The sequence below is a fragment of the Rhinatrema bivittatum genome, chromosome 4 (assembly GCF_901001135.1).
Source record: "Rhinatrema bivittatum chromosome 4, aRhiBiv1.1, whole genome shotgun sequence".
In the NCBI taxonomy this organism is placed as follows: domain Eukaryota; kingdom Metazoa; phylum Chordata; class Amphibia; order Gymnophiona; family Rhinatrematidae; genus Rhinatrema; species Rhinatrema bivittatum.
Genome location: NC_042618.1, coordinates 207,330,319 through 207,353,743, shown reverse-complemented (window position 1 = coordinate 207,353,743; position 23,425 = coordinate 207,330,319). Strand labels below are relative to the sequence as shown.

Genomic DNA, 23,425 nt, shown 5'->3' with positions numbered 1-23,425 from the left:
TAACATGCTGCAAGATTAGTATAAATCTAATTCAGATCTCTATTTCCCTTCCAAAGAGCAATCTTCCCAATGAATGTGACTTTGAATTTGTTTTGCTTATTCATGTTTGTTTTTTGCCCTCTTTTGGCAGGCTACTCTTTTTTGTTGACTCACTATTTAACTATCTACAAGTTGTTGCTGATTAAACTTAGCAGTTTGTGGTTAGGAATTGTTTCTGTAGTTTTTCTTTTTTATTATTTGGAATAGAGTATGGGGTTCAATGCAATGGCATCATTCCTCATGAAGGTGTTTGTCTGCTTGGATGAAAATGCAGACTTTGGAGGGGATGGGAGAGGGAGGTTATGGGGGAGCTGGGTTTGAAAGCGCTGGGTTAAAATGATTGCTATTTTGTATGTCTTTATACTTTAGGGTAGTGATTTTTGGTGGGGTGCTGATTCCATTATTTGGGGTTTCCTAGAAGTTGGCAGTTGTGCTTTTTTGTATTTTTATTTTATCAACACTATGACAAGGTTTTTAAGACTTGCCTCTTTGAATGTCAAGGGATTGAATTTGCCCTGACAAGGCAATTATTGCTAAAGGAAGCTGCTTGTTTACAAGTGACCATTTTTTTTAAATCCAGGAAACCCACATACGAAAAAGGAACAAGGGACTGCTGTGTTCTAATTATTTTCCTCTTAAGATTTTTGCCTCTTGTACTGTTAAAAGTATTATGAAGGGGTGGGCGTTTTGCTCTCTAAAGATCTTTATGCTGATGTGAAAGCACAACTGCCAACATTGAGATTGGCATCTGAGTTATTCACTATCGTTAATATATATACAACTAATGACTTTTCTTTGATTAATTATCTGAGGTACTTGCTGATTTCTGGAAGATTGTTTAATAATTGGGGGGGGGGAGCTTTAATATAACTAAATTTCCCCCCTCTGGATAATACTATGGGGGGAATAGGCACCAAACACCACAGAATCAAATTGAAAAATGTTACCAGTTGGAATTTAGTAGATATCTGGAGGTCCTTAAGCCCCTCCAGCAGTAATTTGTCTTTCCTTTCAAAACCATATAATTTGTACTCACGTATTATTTTTTTGTTAGAAAACTCCCTGATATCTTGTATTAAAAATATTGCGATAGGCAATATCACATGGACTTGACCACACCTATTTGACTGGATTTCTCTTTCACACAAAATGACAAGGGAAAAAGTTTCTGAAACTGAATGATAGTTTATTGAATGATAGTGACTTCTGTGATAAGTTGTCAAAAGATGTACAGGAATATTTCCATTTTAATGGCCTGGATTGGCCACTGTTGGAAACAGGATGCTGGGCTTGATGGACCCTTGGTTTGACCCTTGGTCTGACCCAGTATGGCATGTTCTTAATGATAGGGGGAATACCTCTGGTGTGGTGCTGTGGGATTATCTTAAAGCCATGGTAAGAGGTAAATTGATTTCCCAAGCAACTAATGGGAAGAGAGAGAATGCAAAAGCTAGATCTGCTGCAGCAATTTAATGAGTTAGAACTATTGCACAAGAAGTCGCTGACTCCAAGTGGTGCTGAATTGAATGTGGACATTGCTTATAAACTGGATCTGGTAAAGCAGGAGTTTGGCAACAAAGCTAGTGAATTGCTGGCTAGGAGACTGAAGAATAAACTTATGCAAAATTGTATAGTAAAGATTAAAGATAGAGAAGGCAACTTTATTTTGCATTCTACAAGCATTGGAGTACATTTCACTCAGTTTTATGAAGAGCATTATCAACAATATAGCTAAATTAATGAGAGAGATAACGAGGCTTATTTGGCAGAGGTGGATCTTCCTCCTCTTCCAATGGTTTATCTGTTAAGTAAGGAAATTCGAAGTTCAATCAGTCATAGGCAGCTCAAAAATGGGGAAATCTCTTGGATTGGATGGGTCCACAGCAAAGTGTTATAAGAAATTTAGGTCAATGCTGGACCTAAATTTCGTATGTTTAATTTCCATCTATTGGGTGATAGTTTAACTAAGGGGTCTAATTTGACTGGGATTTCTGTTAATAGCAATGGGAGGAAAGGATGCCACCTTATGTAGTTCTGTTAGGCCTATCTCACTTCTTAACTTGGATTTAAAAATTGAAGCTAAAGAGATGGCTAATTGTTTAAATAAATTCACTCCTTTCTTGATCCATAGAGACCAATTAAGGTTTATTCCAGGGAAGCTTGCCTTAGATAATGTTCATAGATTCTAAATCTGCATTGGGAGCAAGGAGAGAAAAATTCCCATCTTTATTACTTACGGCGGATGCAGAAAATGCATTCGATCAAGTTCATTGGCAGTTTCTTTTTAAAACTCTGTGGGTTAAGAATTTATATCAGTAACCAGTAGCCTGTATAAAACGTCAGGGGGGGATATTCAGAAAAGTTTGAGGTGGGTCATGAAACCAGACAGGGATGTTCACTCTCCCCCCTTCTCTTTGCAGTAGTTATGGAGCCCTTTATCCGATTGGAATAGAGAGAGGGAAGTTAAGCAATGGGTACAGATTGAATAAGAGCTTGTGGGCCGGTTCCTCTCTTCTTTTGTGTGGCTTTCTAAGAGAACATAAGAACATAAGAACATGCCATACTGGGTCAGACCAAGGGTCCACCAAGCCCAGCATCCTGTTTCCAACAGTGGCCAATCCAGGCCATAAGAACCTAAGAGTATGTGGTGGCTTGTACAGTTTAAATCCCCTTGTACAAATCTTTCTTTAGATTTGTGATTAAAATGGATGAGGATTATTGTAGGAACTAGGGATTATATTTTTAAATTTCCCTTAATGTACAACAAGAATTTTACCTTGATACTAATACTGGATATTTCAAGCATTGGTTGACTTTGGGTATTTCAAGATAAGCATATGTATGAGAAGGAAAGGGCCTGGTTTCTTTTGAAAATCTTCAGAAGAAGTTTGGTTTATAGCTAAGGGACAAATTATTTTATTGCATTTTTATCATTTTGCTATTCGGGAGGAAGTAAAGTTCAATTAGTTGAGGGGGAAAACTCTGTGTGAGGGTTTCTGTGACAAGGTTGATAAGGTTATGGGGTTTATCTTGAAAGTATATATGCCTTATTAAATTAGGAATTAAAGGATAAAACAAATCATATTCAAGCATGGGAGAGTGATTTAGGAGAAATTATAAATGAGAACTCCTGGGAATGTTTTATGACTGTCAGCATGTGCTCAATTTCTGCGCACTTTTTGATGAGAATGGGTACAAGCTGCTTTTTCACTGGTGCCTATCACCAGTGCATCTTCATAAGATTGATTCACATGTACAGAATGTTTGCTGATGTGTGGGGGATTTGGGATCATTAGATCCCAAATCCTCCACATTCCCACTTTCTATGGGGCGTGGGTCCTCTTTATTATACACAGTTACTTCCTTCACTGCTAGACCTGGTTGATTGGGGGCCGTCAACACTGAATGTGGTTGAAGTTGTAGCTGCTGGCTAGGGCTATCAGAGGCCCCTGAGGAAAATGAAATATCGGGAATCGTATCGTGGGCTGTTTGACTTACGATCCGGGTAACTATAGACCAGTGAGCCTGACTTCAGTGCCAGGAAAAATAGTGGAAACTATTCTCAAGATCAAAATCGTAGAGCATATAGAAAGACATGATTTAATGGGACACAGTCAACATGGATTTAACATAGAAATGACGGCAGAAGAAGACCAAACGGCCCATCCAGTCTGCCCAGCAAGCTTCACACATTTTTTTTCTCATACTTATCTGTTCTCTTAGCTCTTTGGTTCTATTTCCCTTCCACCCCCACCATTAATGTAGAGAGCAGTGATGGAGCTGCATCCAAGTGAAATATCAAGCTTGATTAGTTAGGGGTAGTAACCGCCGCAATAAGCAAGCTACACCCATGCTTATTTGTTTTACCCAGACTATGTTATTCAGCCTTTATTGGTTGTTTTTCTTCTCCCCTGCTGTTGAAGCAGAGAGCTGTGCTGGATATGCGTGAAGTATCAGTTTTTCTTCTCTCCTGCCGTTGAAGCAGAGAGCTATAATTTACCCAAGGGAAGTCTTGCCTAACAAATCTGCTTCATTTTTTTGAAGGGGTTAATAAACATGTGGATAAAGGTGAACTGGTAGATGTAGTGTATTTGGATTTTCAGAAGGCGTTTGACAAAGTCCCTCATGAGAGGCTTCTACGAAAACTAAAAAGTCATGGGATAGGAGGCGATGTCCTTTCGTGGATTACAAACTGGTTAAAAGATAGGAAACAAAGAGTAGGATTAAATGGTCAATTTTCTCAGTGGAAAAGGGTAAACAGTGGAGTGCCTCAGGGATCTGTACTTGGACCGGTGCTTTTCAATATATATATAAATGATCTGGAAAGGAATACGACGAGTGAGGTTATCAAATTTGCGGATGATACAAAATTATTCAGAGTAGTTAAATCACAAGCAGACTGTGATACATTACAGGAGGACCTTGCAAGACTGGAAGATTGGGCATCCAAATGGCAGATGAAATTTAATGTGGACAAGTGCAAGGTGTTGCATATAGGGAAAAATAACCCTTGCTGTAGTTACACGATGTTAGGTTCCATATTAGGAGCTACCACCCAGGAAAAAGATCTAGGCATCATAGTGGATAATACTTTAAAATCGTCGGCTCAGTGTGCTGTAGCAGTCAAAAAAGCAAATAGAATGTTAGGAATTATTAGGAAGGGAATGGTTAATAGAACGGAAAATGTCATAATGCCTCTGTATCGCTCCACGGTGAGACCGCACCTTGAATACTGTGTACAATTCTGGTCGCCGCATCTCAAAAAAGATTTAGTTGCGATGGAGAAGGTACAGAGAAGGGCAACCAAAATGATAAAGGGGATGGAACAGCTCACCTATGAGGAAAGGCTGATGAGGTTAGGGCTGTTCAGCTTGGAGAAGAGACTGCTGAGGGGGGGATATGATAGAGGTCTTTAAGATCATGAGAGGTCTTGAACAAGTAGAAGTGACTCAGTTATTTACACTTTCGAATAATAGAAGGACTAAGGGGCATTCCATGAAATTAGCAAGTAACACATTTAAGACTAATCGGAGAAAATTCTTTTTCACTCAACGCACAATAAAGCTCTGGAATTTGTTGCCAGAGGATGTGGTTAGTGCAGTTAGTGTAGCTGGGTTCACAAAAGGTTTGGATAAGTTCTTGGAGGAAGAGTCCATTAATGGCTATTAATCAATTATACTTAGAGAATAGCCACTGCTATTAATTGCAACAGTAGCATGGGGATCTTCTTGGTGTTTGGGTAATTGCCAGGTTCTTGTGGCCTGGTTTTGGCCTCTGTTGGAAACAGGATGCTGGGCTTGATGGACCCTTGGTCTGACCCAGCATGGCAATTTCTTATGTTCTTACAATGTGGTGGTCCATAGGTCCCTTAGCCTGCATAGATGCTGGGGAAGAAGTTCAAACTTTCGATTTTCTTTTCCTGCCTATATGGTTAGGAAAAGGATAAAGATGAAATTTTCACCAAGGGGCGCGCGGCTTCGGCTGCGTGCCAGCGGCTGCGCGCCGCAGCTGGCCTGGATTTATCCCAGTGTTCCGCCCCCCCCTTGTGACGTCACCTTGGGGGCGTGGCTTCAGGACAGCACCGATGGAACAGCTCACAGGTGGAAAAAAGAGCCTATGGCCTGACCCTCTCTGCCTACCTCTCTGGCGAGAGGTTTCCAGCCGAAAGTCCTCCCAGATATTTCATCAAGTTTAATGGTTTCATTTGTTTTCAACAATTTTGTAAATAGATCCATTTTTCTGCAGAGCTTCTGACAAGCCCTCAGTTGTGTTTCCTCCTTCCCCCTCCCCCTGGGGTTACCTATATTCTCTTTTTAATTTTGTGTCATCTGTCTTTCCGATGATACAGAAAAGAAAACCGGATTAGAGATGTGACCAGACTGGGAGCATCATAAAAACTTTCTAGGCAAGGAACATGGGAATTATTAGAAAGGGAATGGTGAATAAAACGGAAAATGTCATAATGCCTCTGTATCGCTTCATGGTGAGACCACACCTTGAATACTGTGTACAATTCTGGTCGCCGCATCTCAAAAAAGATATAATTGCGATGGAGAAGGTACAGAGAAGGGCTACCAAAATGATAAGGGGAATAGAACAGCTCCCCTATGAGGAAAGACTAAAGAGGTTAGGACTTTTCAGCTTGGAGAAGAGACGGCTGAGGAGGGATATGATAGAGGTGTTTAAAATCATGAGAGGTCTAGAACAGGTAGATGTGAATCGGGTTTTTTTCGGATAATAGAAAGACTAGGGGGCACTCCATGAAGTTAGCATGTGGTACATTTAAAACTAATCGGAGAAAGTTCTTTTTCACTCAACACACAATTTATACTCTGGAATTTGTTGACAGAAGTTGTGGTTAGTGCAGTTAGTATAGCTGTGTTTAAAAAAGGATTGGATAAGTTCTTGGAGGAGAAGTCCATTACCTGCTATTAATTAAGTTGACTTAGAATACCACCGCTACTACTAGCAACTGTAACATGGATTAGACTTAGTTTTTGGGGTACTTGCCAGGTTCTTATGGCCTGGATTGGCCACTGTTGGAAACAGGATGCTGGCTTGATGGACCCTTGGTCTGACCCAGTATGGCATGTTCTTATGGCCGAAAGGCCATCAATTTTAGAATTGAAATAGGCTTAGAAATTTCCAGTTTATATTGAGTGATTCTGAGCGCTCTTGGGAAATCTCCTTATGAGCCAGTGGATATAGCTTTCAAAGAAGAATTCTACCCTCAGATTTCTCTCTTACCACAGGCAAGGAGAAGGTCTCCATCTGAAGACCTCTCCTTTTCACGTTTTATGTAAATAATGGCTATTCCAACTGAATTGCAGGTGAAGGAAGAGCCCAGAACACTCCTTTTCAGCCTCCTCAAGTGTCTGGATGCTCTCAAAAGAGTTGACAGTAGTGTCCATCCACACACTACCAGAAGGTAATCAAGGGAATGTGGAAAACCCCACGTTCCATCTTTCTGATCGGCAAGAAGGTGAATGCTGAGTCCCGTGTTCAAGTAGTTGAGGGGTTTTATTTTTCTTATTTATTAAAACATTTATATTTCACAAAATGCAATAAAAATTATACTATGTGTCTCAAAGTAAAACATTTGTAAAACCAACAAGTGGACCAATTTCAACTACCAGACCAGTCTGTGGTGGTCAGATTCACTCTGAAATGGGCCGAGAAGTTGAAGGTGCATGCGTCACGGCCCCCAGAAAATTAATCAAACATAGCACCTTCTTTCAAAATGGTACTATCAGAATGCTATGCTTCAGACCCCCATATCCTATCAGCCCTACATGGTCCAACATTTACATACAATTTTGAAAAGGGTGCCGGAGTTTACTGACTCTGTCTCAGGAGGATAAAAGAGAATTCCATTCACTGTTGACTCAAAGTGAGGAGTGCAAAAAGCTTCTTATTCAGTAAACAATGCTTTTTGAAATGGCATCGAGAGCCTCAACAGTGGCAATAAATGGGCATAGACTTTCATGGCTGTGAGCATCTGGTCTTACTGAAAACGTGCAGGAAAGGCTTGCTGTTGTGCCTTGTACTAGAGGGAATCTCTTTGGAGATAAAAAAATAAAAATAAAAATAATAAAGTTGAAGAAGCTGTGGAAGTTTTCAAAGAGTAAGAATAAAAAAAGTGGTGAAGGTGTACAAAAAAGTAGAACACAATTATACCAAGGCTTCAGACTAAGGACATAGTGGGGTAGATTTTAAAAGAAGCGCGCGCAGCATACATGTGCGCACGTTACCCTGCATGCGCACATCTACGCCCGATTTTATAACTTGCGCACTGTGTCTGAGGCCTCTGGCCCCACCCCCAGACCGCCCCTTTAGTAAAGCCCCAGGATTTACACGCATCCTGGGGTTTTATGCGCGTCGCTGGGCCTTTTTAAAATAGGCCCGGCACGTCTAACCTTTTGAAAATCCTGCCCATTATCTTTAGAACGTCCAAGTAACTCAGGCAAACAAAGATTTCTATCACAACACCCTTAATAGTTTAAATTCTTATTTACATCTTAGAGCCCAAAAATCTTTGAGGCATTCTGAGCATAATTTGTATAGATTTCACAATAAATTGGATAAACTAATGGCCAGGCTGGTAAAATTTTGGAGAGGAAAAACCTTTATTGAAAGTCTCAAGAATGATAAAGGTTAGATGGCCACAGAGGGTAAGGGCATTAGTGAGATTTTAAGACAATTCAATGAGGCTCTGTATTTGGAGGACAGAGAGTGGGGACCAAGGGGCTGATGCAATATAGTGCGCCTGTTTAACGCACGTCCGCCACGGAGTGAATGAGTTAGCGCTCATCACATGCAAATGCATGTGAATGAGGCTATTACTCATTCACTCCAAATGCAAACAGATAAATGTGCGTCTCCAGGCAGGCGTTAATAGCTGAGCACATTGAAAAGAAATACAGAAAAGCAGAAAAAACTGATTCAAATCCTTACATGCTGGTAAAGTACCTCATCTCAGTCACACACGTACAGAACACAGACAGATATAGAATAAAATACCACAATTACAAATGAAGAAATAAAACCTGGAATGGAAACCCCAAGACCACCTTCTACATGCAGTGCAAAACTGGAGAACTAGAAACAGAAACATATTTCCTTCTATACTAAGAAAGTTCAAAGAGAGAAGAAATGCATATTCTTAAAACTGACATATTATAGCTCTTGTACCCTGTCACTCCCCTCCATGTCCCCATCACCCCTCACTTCTCCCAACTACTCAATCATCCTTTCCCATGCTCATATCCCTGTCCAACATTTCCGACACCCCTGCATCCTCTTCCCTTTGCCGCCTTTCTCCTCTGCTCAACTCTCCCTGCCCTTCCCCTTCCCTACCCAGCATACCTCTGACCATCTCTTTCCCACCCCTTCCTGCTCAGCATCCCCTGACGTCCCCTCTCCCCCAACCCAGCAGGCTCCACTCCTCCAGCTCTCTCTTCACTTCCATCTCCTCCCTGCCCAGCAACCCCCAGCCCCTCCTTCCTCCAACTCTCCCTACCCAGCAACCCCAACCTTCTTTCCCCCACCCCTTCCTACCCAGCAGACTCCTGACTCCCTAGCTCCCAGGGCCTTGCTGCCCAGAATGTTTTCGCCCTCCTCCTGGGTCCCAGCCAGCATAAGTCTTAAGTCCAATCCAGAGTCTCCCTCCTGCTTTAGCAGCAGCAGATGAGGGTAAGAAGCATTGAGGAGAGGAAGTTGAGGCAGCAGCAGCGGATCTACAGAGCATGCACCTTTCTCCCTTATGCTCTTGCTTTCACGTTCAGGCCTCATGGGGTGAAGGGCGCATCAGCAGCCTCACTACTAGGCCAGGCAGAGGAAGATAAAGTGGGTGTCCTGCCGGGCCCATATGAACAGGAGTTGGTGATAACGTGCTTTGATCTAGATGAAGGAGGAAAGAACAACCTCCCGCTGGCCAGGAAGAGAAGGAAGCAAGAGCAGCTTCCTGTCATACTCAATAAAAGAGAAGTCAGCCAACTCCTGCCCAGACCGATGAGGAAAGATCAGTCTTCTGGCTCTGCGACACACCTCCCAGGACTACGCGACACACTAGTGTTTCCTGACACACCTATTGAGAACCTCTGGTCTGGACAGTAGTTGAATTTACAATCATGATTGAAATATTATTGGGGGACAAGGGAAGAGGTCATCAGCCTACGGGCCTCTAAGAAAGATTTCAGTTGCTCAGGCAGAAAAAAGATAAAAAGTTTTGTTACAGCTGGCAAATAGAATAATATCCAATAATTAAGAACTCAAATGAAAAATTAAAATTCTGTTTGTCAGCTTATTGACATATTTATTCTTTTGATTCATATAGTTTTATAATTATGACTTTTATATTTCTTTATTGTTTTATGAGAAATGGTGATGTTTGTTTTGTTACACTGCATAACGGGCTTGGCTTTTGGTTTCCAGTTCAGTTTTTGTCTGCATATTTCTATTTTATGGTCTTTTTATTCTGTATTTGATGGTCTGCATGTGTGACCAAGGTAAGATATTCGGCTAGCATGTAGTTTCTGTGTATGGCTCTATACCTGCCTGATTTCTTCTGTTTTTCTGATAATTGGTATATTGGTGTTTTAAGGTCTGCTACGATATTTGCGGTGTTGTCTTTTCATAGGTGAGGTTGTTGCTGTTTGAGTTCTGGCAGTTAATGCTGTTTTGGTGTGGGAGGTTTACTGTATTGTAATGTAAATTGTTTATTCATGGCTTTCTGAGAGCCAAGTCCACACCCAACATGTATTAGGCTTAATGTCTTATGGGTTTCAAGTGTCTTTTTCTTTTTTTTTTTGCTATTTTTGCAGTATTTTCTAGTTGGTATCACAGCAGTGCATGTAAATACAATATATGTTATTTTAAGTGATGATTTTTACCACAGAAGAGTGTACTTTGAATGTCTTTTTTCATGTAAGATCTGTTATAAATACATAATTTTTAATTGTGTGTGGAGAGGGCCATGGGTGCATAGGTCTCAAGGCTATAAGTTTCACCTAAAATACCTAGTACCTTGCCCTGGCCCTGATCGGGAGCCACATACAGAAAAGCATATATGGAGAGAAAGAGGAGACCATAGCAGAACCTGGAGCCACCCACAGACAGAGGCGAAACCGAGACAGCAGGAGACTGGGAGCTGGGAGGGAGAGATCAGTGATATATCTCCCCAAATAGTACTAGCATAGCAGGGTCTGACTGTGTTTACTGTCCTCTGAGAAAACGCCATCTGCCTCCTATAGTACAGCTAGGGAACAGCTCACAGAGGGTCCAAGAGAGTTCAGATGTACACATTAGACTCACTATCTCTGAAAAATCTCTCTCTTTGGCCTTCAGTCTTACTCATTGGGACGGACCACCACTTACATCTCCAGGGATGGGTTTAGTGTGTGGATTGGGATCAGCCTTCCCTGTGCTCCCAACTCTCCCTAATGGGCTATTTTGTTTTGTTCCCCCTCCCCCCATCGAGCAGGGACCATGGGAGTGAGGAGGAGCCTTCACCACCTTGGGAGAGGGTAGCCCTGGCCCTTGTGAGTGAGTAATCAATAAAAGGATCTCATAAATGCTGCTTGAACACTGACATGCAAGCAAACAATAGACTAAGCTATTTAAAAAATGTATTAGTATGGTTTTATTATTATGATGGATGTTTTATATTTCTTGATTTGCTTGATGTTTTGTGAGGAATAGAGAGTTATTTCTGTTTTTACATTGCTTGACTGCATAACAGTCTGGCTTGTTGAGTTTTCTAGTTCAGTTTTTGTCTTCACATTTCTAGTTCTTGTTATGGTCTCTTTATTCTGAATTTGATGAGTGTCTGTGTTCTGCATGTGTGAAAGGTGGCCAACTGGCATCTTGCAAACTGCATCCACTGGCTGTGGAACCAGTGACTCTCCTGAAGAATAGGAGTGGGAATGAGAAAGGGAGAGGGCTGCTTTAGGCTGTGAAAGGGTTTGACAGCAAGCAAGAACTGAACATGATATGGCAGTGCTCGCAGGGGACACTCACTGAATGAGTTCATGAACAGATGCATAACAGCAGAATATGTGTGTGTGTCTGTGTCCTCAAAGGGTGAGTGTATGTGTGTGCCTTTGTGTCCTGAGAGGAGGGTGAGTGTGTGTATGTGTGTTTGTCTATCTCTGAGAGAGTGAGTGCGCGTGTCTTTGTGTCTGAGAGGGTGAAGGGTGTGTGTGAATCTTTGTGACTGAGAGGGTGAGTGTATATGTGTCTTTGTCTAAGAGGGTGAATGTGTGTGTCTGTGTGTGTGTATGTCTGAGAGAGTGACATATTTCATTGTGACTCAGTGATTCACCAGGTCTTCAGAGAAAGCTGAGCTCATTAGCTTAATCACAGAACTGAGGCATGTTGTGGTTTTTCCTTCCAAAGCTCTGGAAATGTATTCCTCGTTTGGTGCCATCAGATGGCATCCCATCAGTGTGGCTGATGATTCCCCTGACGTTAGAAAACAGTTACAGCCAAGCAACTTCTCTATCCTGGAGTGTCTTGACTTCCTTCTTTGTCTTCTCTCCTGACCTTTCCTTTCCCTGCGTTTTCTATCCTTTTTTAACTCTGTGTCTACCGTCCTGTTGTCTCTGTTCTTCATGGCCCCTGTGTTGCAGATGTCTTGAGTATTTTGATCTCGTGTGTCACTGAGGATTATGCTGTGCACCCACTGGAACCTGGCAATCCTCAACTGAAGTGCTGCTTCTCCTCTTAGTTCCAGATCACCCCCACTTGTGGTGGTAAAGCATTAGCAGGCTTTTTGAATTGGGGAAGCTGAAACTTTTCCTTTACTTTTTTTTTCCCCACTAGTGCAACTATTGCTTATTTCTATCTTAGCTATGTAAAAGTCATTTTTCACTGTTACATTTGGAGACCTGGTCTAAAAGGGACTATTTTGTAGCAAGTTTTCCTTTAAAAAGTGTGGAGAATTTAACCCAATAGAACAGTCCACTTGGTAAATTCTCCCGGGTTGGTTAGTCCTGTGCAGCATCCCTCTAGGGATGTTGCTGTGCAAAGGGTAACTTTCATCTCGCATTATTGCATAAATCCATCAGGAGCTGCACAGAGAAGTTGAAGTACCAAGCTGAGAATGAAATTGAAGCCAAGGGGTGGTGATATTCAATGATGCTTTTGCTTGATGACATTGGCTGTAGCCTTGATTTCAGGCATAAAGTGCAGTAGTGTTTGGGCTTATGTGAAGTCACTGATTGGTCCCCCCCTTTTTTTTTTTCCAGGCATGGGGGGACAGAATGGAGGAACACCAGACTGTGCCTCTCATTTCCCTATCTGGTGAGTATTGAGTAATTCCCATGGATTATGTGGTGTGATGCACAGGGGATGATCTGCAGTTGGCATCAGGGCAGCGTGGGTATTATGATTTCAGAGTTCACCATTAGTATCTCTTAACTGCATTGTTGTCCCTTCATGTCTATATAGCTGGGTTGCATCAACAACCCTTGCTAGATAAGAGGGAGCTAATGGTTCAAAGTTAGTGGCCTGTCTGCCACTCTGTGTACTGTAGGATTCGGTTCACCTGGCACTGTTATTAAGGAAGTAGCGCCATGCTTAGTCAGACCAAAGTCCATTGATCTAGTCTCCATCAGTTGCCAGTCTGGGGCCCAAGAACCCAGCAGATCCCCAGAATTTGATCTATTTCTTCTATCTCACTCCCTAGGATAAGCAATGGCTTCCCAAATATACCTGGCTAATAACTCTTTATGGACTTTTTCTTCAGGATCTTGTCCAGTCTTCTTTGAACACCACTATATTAGTTGCCTTGACCACATCCTCTGGCAACAGATTCCATAGTTTGTGTGTAGAGTGAAAAAAATATTTCCCGTGATTTGTTTTAAATCTGCTGGTTACTAATTTCATGGACTGTCCCCTAGTCCTAGTGCTATTTAAAAGACCAAATAACTGTTCCCTATTTACCCATTCCACTCTGTTACATAGGGGTGTTTTAGTGTGCCCTTGGGCCTCAGCCCGACCCAGACGAATCCAGGACCGAGCCGAGGGTTGGCGACGTGTCCCAGCATGGCAGAACACGGTCTTACCCTCTGCTGTGCCTGCAAGCTCCCAGCACCAACAACATGATGATGTTGGTAGGAGAATGGTCCTCCGACTGTTCCGAACCCTTTCGGACCTGCCGCTTGGATCGGCATGGAGCAGCAGGCCGGCCTGAGGATGAGGGCAGACAGAGGCCTTGACACGAAGACATGACACCAAGGTTGATGCAACTGCATCATACGAGGGTTGAAGCAAAGACATGACACCAAGGCTGTTGAAGACATGACACCAGGGCTGTTGAAGACATGACACCAGGGCTGATGCAACGGCAACAGAGACAAGACGAGGAACTTGACGAAGTCCAGACGAGACGAGAAGCTGGGCGGGTAGACATTGGCACTGTCTCTCAGGGCGTCCTACTCAGCCCACCTTCAAGGGCGGACCCAATGGGCTGGTCGCGGACCACCCTGTCCCACTACGCGCCCTACACAGCCCAAGGAGGCTGGACACGGACCACGAGGAGAGCGGGATGAGCACAGGGAAGAATCCAGCCAAGGTGGGACTCCATCGACGAAGCCAGATATCATCTGAAGCACCACGAAGACTGGCAGGACAAGATGGCTCAGGAGCACAGGACACCAGTCCACTGCCGGCATCTCCCATGACGAAGCTGCGTCACCCGGAGATCCACGGCCGGCAGAACAGAAGGCTCCGGAGCAAGAATGAACACCAAGGAGGGCTATAACATCAGGAAAGCTGAAACGTCAGGAGATATGAGACACCAGGACACCTAGACGGGGACCTCAGGCAATGAAGACATGACACGAAGACATGGTACGAAGCAGACGAGACGAGGAGCTCCACGAAGAAGATAGAAGACCTGATGGAGCTCTGGCAGGCAGGAGCCTCCAGAGGGAAGTCACTCCGATGCAAGGCAACGAAAAATGGCAAGACCAGCCCTTTTATAGGGCTGAGCAGGAAATAGTCTCAAAGGTGGGACCCAGGGCATATCCGGCCGTGGGCCCTTTAAATATAGAAGAGAGGTGCAGCCGCGCGCCTAGAGGAAAGCAGGAAGCTCTGCAGGACCGTGGACAGCAGGGCTGGGCCTAGAGGTAGGCCGCGATGACGGCAGCAGCTCCAGCCACTGCAGGAAGCCCCGAGGGCGGCTCCAGCCGCCAGGCAAGACCGGAGCTTGCGGCCTCCAGCCCCGGAGGTGGATGGGACGGCAGCGGTGGCTCCGTGCCGCATAGGAAGGTCCGAAGTCCGTGGCTCCGGCCGCAGTGAAGAGCGACCCGATGGGCGGCCTCCGGGCCACGGGAGGAAATAGAGTCCGCAGCTCCAGCCGCATGAGAAGGCCCGACCTCGGCGGCATCCGTGCTGCATCAAGCAGCAGAGAATGCAGCAACGTGGGGGGAAGGTGAGTGCCTGCTCGCGGGGGGACCCATGGGCAGAGTTCCTAACACACTCCACTCATGATTTTATAAATCTGTCATAATCCCCTCTGTTGTCTCTTCTCCAAACTAAAGAGCCCTAATTTATTTAGCCTTTGTCCATCCTCTCTATCATTTTTATCACTCTTTTTGTACCTTTTCTATGTCTATTATGGGGCAACTAAAACTGCACATGATACTCAAGGTGCGTTCACGTTGTGGATCTATTCAAAGGCATTATGATATTCTCAGTTTTGTTCCTCTCCAAATTATTTCTAATATTCTCTTTGTCTCTTTGACTGCTGCTGCGCCCTGAGTCAAAGATTTCAAGTTATTGTCCACAAGGACTCTGAGTTCCTTTTCCTGAGTGGTGACCCCTAACATGGAACTCATCAGCGATTCCTGTAGTTGAAATTATTTTTCCCTGTGCACTTTTCCACATTAAATTTCATCTGCCATTTAGATGCTCAGACTCCTAGTCTCGTAATTTCCTTCTGCAGTTCCTCATAATACACAGCGGTTTTAATGATTTGAAACCTATGAGGAGTGAGAGAGAACAGGATTAGATTTATGTTGCATCAATTGTAATAGCTGTCAGCTGAGCACAGTGCATGATGGAGATAGCAGTATAGCAGAGCTTCAGAAGCAGCCTCAAAACTGATTAGGCCACCAGCTTTTACTGGTAGGTGATCACATGACTTCCACGTTTTAAAGGGATTTTCAATGCTCTGCCTGCAGCAGGTGAATTGTACACACATTCTAAGGTGCCCCTTCATAGCATACAAAGTATCAGAAAATACCATAACGTATTTATTCTGTTTAATGATTATGCTGGTGAGCTCTCATCCTTAAGGACCTTAAAAAAGTCTGGGTTTTAAAATAACAATGAATATTCATGTTTTGACTTTTCCTCTGGATTCACTGAAAAAAGATAAGTACTTTTACTCAGGGGTTCCCTTGTTACTTCTGGTTTTGTTTTTTTTTTTTTAAGAACAGAATTTTACAAGGCATTGTACAAAAGAAACACAGGTTGCCCCTGCAGTTAGGAGAGTTACAGCGCCCTTGGACTCTAGATCCGTTCTAAGCGATGATAGACAGTCAGCCAGAGACCATCTCTTATTTACCTGGGACTGGTTGTGGCTAAAGTTAGCTGGATAACTTATCCTGGATATTCAGTGGGATAAATAGCCCACTGAATCTCCCTGCTAACAATAGCAGGATAACTTTAAACATAAATGGATATTCTTTTGGATATACAGTAGCTGGTTATATATAAAATTATCCGGCTCTGCTTAGCTGTATAACTTTATATTTAATCAGCTATATTCAAAAGACTATAGAAAGTTAAAAGCCGGTATTTAAAAAAAAAAAAAAAATAAGATGGGCCATCAGGCCCTAACCAGCTCCCTTTCCTCTCTCCCACCCAAGATCCAAAGGCTTGGCCCTGCCAGGCCAAGCCTACCGCCTCCTCCCCAAAGCAACATGAATTGTATTTTAACAAAAATATTGTGGCTGAGGCCGGGATCAGTAGCAGTCTCTCCCCTTCCCCTACTCCTCACTCTGGGGTCTGATCTTTTTTTTTTTTCCAATTCTTTTTATTTCCAGGCCTCCCCAACCCCTAACGTCTCTGTACCTCATGGTAGCCTCTTACCGTGATGCAGGCTCAGCGCTTCTAACGTCATGAGCAGCTACAATTGAAGCATACACTTCCAGCTTAGCTCCTGTGAGCGCTGTGGACAGAGAGTAGCCACAGTCCATATGGTAAAGTTTGCTTGTCTTCACATGAGACCTCTTTGTGAGGCCTTTCTTCACAATGGGATTGATTCTGTCAACCTCTTACATCCTAATGAGATTATGCCAACGATGAAAAGATTCCTCTGTGATGATGGAACTCATGGGTTCTCAAAATCTTTTCCCTTCTTCAAATACTTTTTTCTTTTCCAAAATTTGTTTATTAGCATGTTGCATTCAACCCTACAAATTATCCAAATACCTCCATCATATGAGCACAGAAATGATATAACAACATAGGACAGAACCTTAGCGGACTTCCCCTCTGCAAATTCTACTGCATCCGGTGCCACTAGAAACAGAAGATCACCAGGAGCTGGGGAGGCGGCTACTGAACGCAAGGGATGTGATTGGTACCAGAACACCAGTATCAGATAAACCTTTTAGAGCTCTGAGCAATTTGCTACACCTTACGTGTGTTCACTCACCTAATCCAAAGAAAACGATTTCTAATTCAAACTGACAATCAAGTAACAATGTTCTACATGAACAAGTAAGGTGGAATGGGCTCCTGGTTTCTCTCTCAGGAAACCCAAAGGATTTGGGCATATGCTGTGCCTTGGGGCCTACCTTTAAACAACGTAGCTTCTAGGAATATCCAACATGTTGATTGATCGCTTCAGCTGAGTTTTCCGACCCCACGAGTGGTCATTGGATCAGAGAATGGAGGACAATAAATCCTCCCTGTGGGGTTGATCATCATTAGATATGTTTGCATCAGAGAGCAACCAAAAAATTGAGAAATTTTGCTTCATTCTTCCAAGCAATTCCAGATTATCTCCAGACACTTTTCTGTTCAAATGAGATGCCAATCTATTGTATGCATATCCACTGCTACCATTAGTAGTGAGGAAAATTCAAATGATGATACAGGGAGGGAGGAAGCGAGGTCCCTGGGCTGAATGGTTACTTAGTTGTGATGCTCCCTGCATAACCCGCCGGAATCCAGATTCTAAAAATTTGCAGACATCCCAATTTTGCATAACAAGTTGGCTAAACTGCTGCTCGGAGCAGAGAGATAACTATGAAGAAGTCTGTCAGTTTGAAGCAGTTTTCTTAACTTGGCAGTGGTGCAGTGCAGGAGGAAGCAGGCAGCATGGTGGTGGAGGAAGAGCACGCTTCACATGAGTTGGGAGGAGGCTTAACTAAGAAGGTTCTTGGATTGGGGAAGACTGAGGTATCCTCCTGGGCTGAATTTCAAGTGTGGTTTCAGGAGCTTAAGGCCTATATGCTCAGCATAAAAATGGAGCTACTTGAGACTGTTTCTTTTTTGTGCTATGACCTGGTAGATATTGGGCAGTGTATGGAGGCGTTAGAATACTGGTTGGAGGACAGGTGGCAGCATCTGGTCAAGTTAAGAAGTCCATGGAGGAGCTGGAGAAAGCTAATAGGGAGCTGTATGGTAATTTGGAAGACCTCGAGAATAGGTCCAGACATTGCAACTTGCATTTCCGGGCCATTCCAGTGACCCCGGATTATAATTAACTGCAGGCAAGCGGTTATAGACAGTAATTTTGGCAGTGGGCTCCAGCCCAAAGTTGGAGCAGGAAATTGTGATTGATAGAGCATCAGATTGGTATAGCTCCCCAGAGAATTGTGTAAATTGTTCCCTTATCCTAGTATCATCAGTAACATAATTCCCCTTTCTGTCTTCTACTTTAACAATAAAGGATTGGGTATATTTATTCTTTAGTCGCACAGCTAATTGTTTGCTGGCCTTATTTTCAGATTCAAAGTGCTCCTGGTTGGCTAGTGACAGCTGATGTGAGATGTCATTGCCATCTAAAAGACACAATTTATTTTTGGCTTCATCTAACTTGGGTAAAATGGATGCCTTGGAATCATCTTTATGGAGTCACTCTAAAGTATGAATTATACTAAGAAACTGGATTTTAGACTAATTTTTTCTTCCTCTGGGCAACCCAAGAAATTAACTTCCCCTGTACAACTGCCTTAACACAGTCCCACAAGACCATCGGAGACACCTCAGCAATGTCACTGAAGTGGAGATACTCATGAATATCATTCAACAATAGTTCACAAATATGTTCATCATTCAATAAAGAATCATTTATTCTCCAAAAGCATCTACCCATGTCCCTCTGTGTGAAAAAATAGTCAAACCAGATAGGGGCATGGTCAGACCAAGTAATCTATTCAACATCTGCTACTCAAATATTAGAAGCCATAGTTCTGGATGTCATCGGCTGGGATGTCAGTTTGATTCTGAGCTCCTGCCTCCCCTTAGCTGAATCCACCATTTATCTCTAGCATCGGCTGTCTAATCAATCCCTAACATAAAGATCTTGCTACAGACTAGCTTTCTGATGGTTGCAAAGAAAAAAAATCTGTGGATTTTAAGCACTTTTCCTATGTACTCTATTACATTAATAGGCTGAAATGTAAATATTGCTCTGTTCTATCTCTCCCCTCTTCCAGCTCCAAGTTAATTTCCCTGTTTTATTGTAACTTTCTCACATCCTCTATCTGATCCACTATATCTAAAGTTCAAGGTTCTTATTGAGAACATGACTATGATAATAGCTGGTTCATCCATTATCCTCCTAACAGCAAGTAACCTAATTGGTTATATTGAAACCAATGTGAACCCTCATAAGTAAGCCAGCATCCATCCTGCTTCACGTTCTTCCAGCTCTCTCCCAACAAGCACCATACTGCACCCAGCCAGTGTCATCTCAGCAAGCTCTCAACAAGCATCCATCCTGCAAGCATTCAACAAGTGCTCAGCAAACAAACAAACATCCTGCAAGCATTCAGCAAGCAACCATCCTGAACAAGCAACCATCCTGAGCAAACAACACTCAAGCAACAGCAAAACAACTACCTCTCAGCACTCTACATTAAAACAAAAGACTCACAAAGACTGCCTTCGCCCCTCGGTCCATCAACAGCACTAACGCAGCACCACTACAACACAAGCGCTACACGCTAAAATGTTCCCCACCTTCCCAATACCTATTTTACAACACAGCCTGTCAGCAATAGGAAAACCGAACAGATCATTCATACTACAACACAAACGACAGGCGCTACACCGAAACCTTAAATCATTCACCCCAATTTTGATAACACCCATCACCCAACTCTTAGGCCTCACTGTATTCTCACTTTCACTATTCAATGCACAATCTCTGTCCAAGAAATCTCTAATCCTCAACGACTATCTCCTTGATACCAAACCAGATATATGTGCTATAACAGAAACATGGCTCAAACCCACGGACACAGCAATTATAAACCAACTTCCCACATCAAACTACGACATCTTCTCCATCCCCCGACTGAAAAAAAGAGGAGGAGGACTCCTATTTGCATCAAAAAAAGACCTCGGGTTCATCCAGCACCCATACAACTCAGACTCTAAACTAGAAATGGGTCTCTTCACCTCGGAACAACTACAAATCCTACTCGTCTACGCCCCTCCGGGCCTCCTTGAGACAGACCCCTCCCCCTTAGTAGAGGAAATCACAACCCTCATCAAACTGGACGCTCCAGCAATTATCCTAGGAGATTTTAATCTGCATGTGGACAATCCTACCCCATCATCCAGCTGTGAATCCTTTCTCTCTGCCCTCTCAGCCCTGGGTTTCAAACAACTAGTTACCAAACCCACACACAAAGCAGGCCACACGCTGGATCTTATCTTTATTAACCCAGGCATCAAACATTCTTCACGCCTCAAAAGCAAGAAGGTCCCTTGGTCTGATCACTCACTTATCTCAACCGCATTCTCATTGAACAAACCCTCCACCTCCAAAGGGCCCTCACCATCTTTCCCATACAGAAGATCCTGCTCTACAGAAGACCTCAGCTCCCACCTAGCCTCTCAACTTCCATCCATTGATCTCTCAAACCCGAACACAGCTCTCCGCTCTTGGAAAGCCATCACAGATTCCATAGCCGACAAGCTATGTCCGCTAGCAACCAAAAAATCACTCCCAAACGCCTCCAAAAGACAACCATGGTTCACGGAAGAACTAAGAAAGCTAAAACAAAATCTAAGACAGAAAGAGAGCGACTGGCGCAAATCCCCAAGCACCAATACACGATCCATCTACAAAGCCACCCTCCATCAATACAAGTCAACTACCTCTAAATCCAAAAGGGACTACTATGCATCCAAGATTCACCACTTAATCTTCGACGCAAAAGCCCTCTTCGCCTATGTCTCCAATCTCACCCAAATCATCCCACAGGAGATTCCCAACGACCTAGCACAACCCAAAGCTGAAGAACTTGCTCTTCATTTTCACAACAAAGTCAACAGCCTTCTAACTCATCTGCCTTCTAATCCCACCGACCCTGCTCTTTACCAGTCTCTTCAACAATCATCCCTCAACAACAATGGTCTGGAAACACTTGAACCCATCTCTATCTTAGAGATACAAACTCTTATAAGAAGAATGAAACCTTCCTCCCATCCTTTGGATACTATCCCCACCAAACTGCTCCTGGCCATCCCTGACTCCATCGCTAAAACCTTGTCGGACATCATAAACTGCTCACTCTCCCAAGGACTATATCCTGACGACCTCAAATTGGCCTCCATCAAACCTCTACTCAAGAAACCCAACTTGGATCCTAAAGACCCCAACAACTTCCGTCCTATCGCCAATCTCCCATTCATAGCCAAGATTCTAGAAAAAGTTGTCAATACTCAACTCTCCGAATACATAGAAGAAAACAAAATCCTATTCCAATCACAATACGGATTTCGCAAGTCACTGAACACAGAATCCCTCCTCATCTCCATGTCTGACTTCATATTAATGGGCCTTGACAAAGGCCAATCCTTCCTCTTAATTCTACTGGACCTATCAGCCGCCTTTGATACGGTCAATCATTCCATTCTCACTTCCATTCTGGCTTCTATAGGTATCTCAGGCACAGCTCTCTCATGGTTTAAATCTTTTCTCTCCAACAGAGGCTTCAAGGTTAAGATACAGAACAAAGAATCTTCACGAATGGACGCATCCATAGGTGTCCCCCAGGGCTCCTCACTGTCACCTACACTCTTTAACATTTATCTTTTACCTATCTGCCAACTCCTCTCCAACCTTAACCTCAAACATTTCCTCTACGCCGACGACATCCAGATCGTGATACCCATTAAAGAATCTTACACAAAAACATTGGTTCACTGGGAAAACTGTCTCTTCGAAATTAAACATCTCCTGGCTAACCTAAACCTAGTTTTAAACTCCTCTAAAACAGAACTGCTTCTCATCTCCCCAGATAATAATGCCATCTCTAATCCTCCAACTATCCCAACTACTACACAGGTGAGAGATCTAGGAGTATTAATTGATAACCGGATGAACCTTAAAGCTTACATCAACAGAACCACCAAGGACTGTTTCCACAAACTCCAAGTTCTGAAAAGAATTAGACCACTCTTCCACACTCAGGACTTCAGAACCATTCTACAAGCTATCATTTTTTCTAAGATCGATTACTGTAACTCTATCCTTCTGGGCCTACCTTCCTCCTATACTAGACCCCTCCAGATGTTACAAAACGCTGCGGCAAGATTACTGACAAACTCCAGGAGGAGGGACCATATATCTCCAATCCTAAAAGATCTCCACTGGTTGCCTGTTCACTTTAGAATCCTCTACAAATCTCTTTCCATAATATACAAAACCATCCATCAACACACCCCACTCGACTTACAAGTCCCATTCCAAATTTATAACTCCTCCAGACCAACAAGAGACACACTCAGAGGATCTCTTCAAGTGCCCCCAGCCAAAACTACCAAACACATTACCTTGAGAGATCGGGCCTTTTCAACAGCCGGCCCCCTTCTATGGAACTCCATCCCACCGGACCTTAGACAGGAGCCCAGCCTCCCAACCTTCAGGAAGAGACTTAAGACCTGGCTGTTTAAAAAAGCTTTCCCGGACACCGATTAATTCTATTCAGCCAGATTCTACCACTTCCACATGTAAAAATGTTATTACTAATGTAAATACCTATACCTAATGTTATTCTCTTTCTTTTCTTCTCTCCTCCCAGTTCTATTACCTTGTTATTTGTAACTGCTTCCTTCTACACAAATAGGTTATTGAATTGTTTACTGTACACCCCTGTTATATGTAAACCGGCATGATGTGTTTGCAACATGAATGCCGGTATATAAAAATTTTAAATAAATAAATAAATAAATAACATTGTTTACGTTTATTGAGAACATTGTTTACGTTACGTTATGCTTTACACACTCTGTTAATTGTAAACCGGGTTGATGTGATGCATGTCATGAAACTCGGTATAACAAAAACAATAAATAAATAAATAAATAAAATGTAAAATCCCGTCCTGACCCAGGAGAAGTGACAGCTGAGGAGGAGGTCAAAAGCCTAAGTAGGCCGGAGTCAGAGAATGAACAGGAAAGGAGAGAGAGGTTCGCAAGCACGGGATAATGAGGTACTATCTCACTCTGAATTCTGGGAATGTATTTGTGACTTAGGAGAGATATGAAGAATAATTAAAAAAAAAGAAATTTTGGCTATGAAGTCTGATTTGTGTGAGGAGATGTCTGAAATAGGCCGGCACGTGGATGAGTGCAACACCTGGCTGGAGGGGCAAGCTGATAACAACAGAAAGCTGCAGGATCATTATAA

At 43.1% G+C, this 23,425-nt stretch overlaps 1 protein-coding gene across 2 annotated transcripts in view; it reads left to right on the top strand.

Moving 5' to 3' along the window:
- Positions 1–23,425, top strand: part of TCTA (T cell leukemia translocation altered) — a 66,636-nt gene that overhangs the window by 26,366 nt on the left and 16,845 nt on the right. Inside the window, exons 2-3 of one of the 2 annotated variants that reach the window (XM_029599626.1) lie at positions 12,786–12,840; positions 18,507–18,997. In XM_029599626.1, coding sequence (XP_029455486.1) covers positions 12,786–12,840; position 18,507 — 56 coding nt within the window. In that variant the 3' untranslated portion in view covers positions 18,508–18,997. Of the gene's footprint in view, positions 1–12,785; positions 12,841–18,506; positions 18,998–23,425 lie in introns of those variants that run through there. The other variant, XM_029599625.1, reaches the window with a different exon arrangement.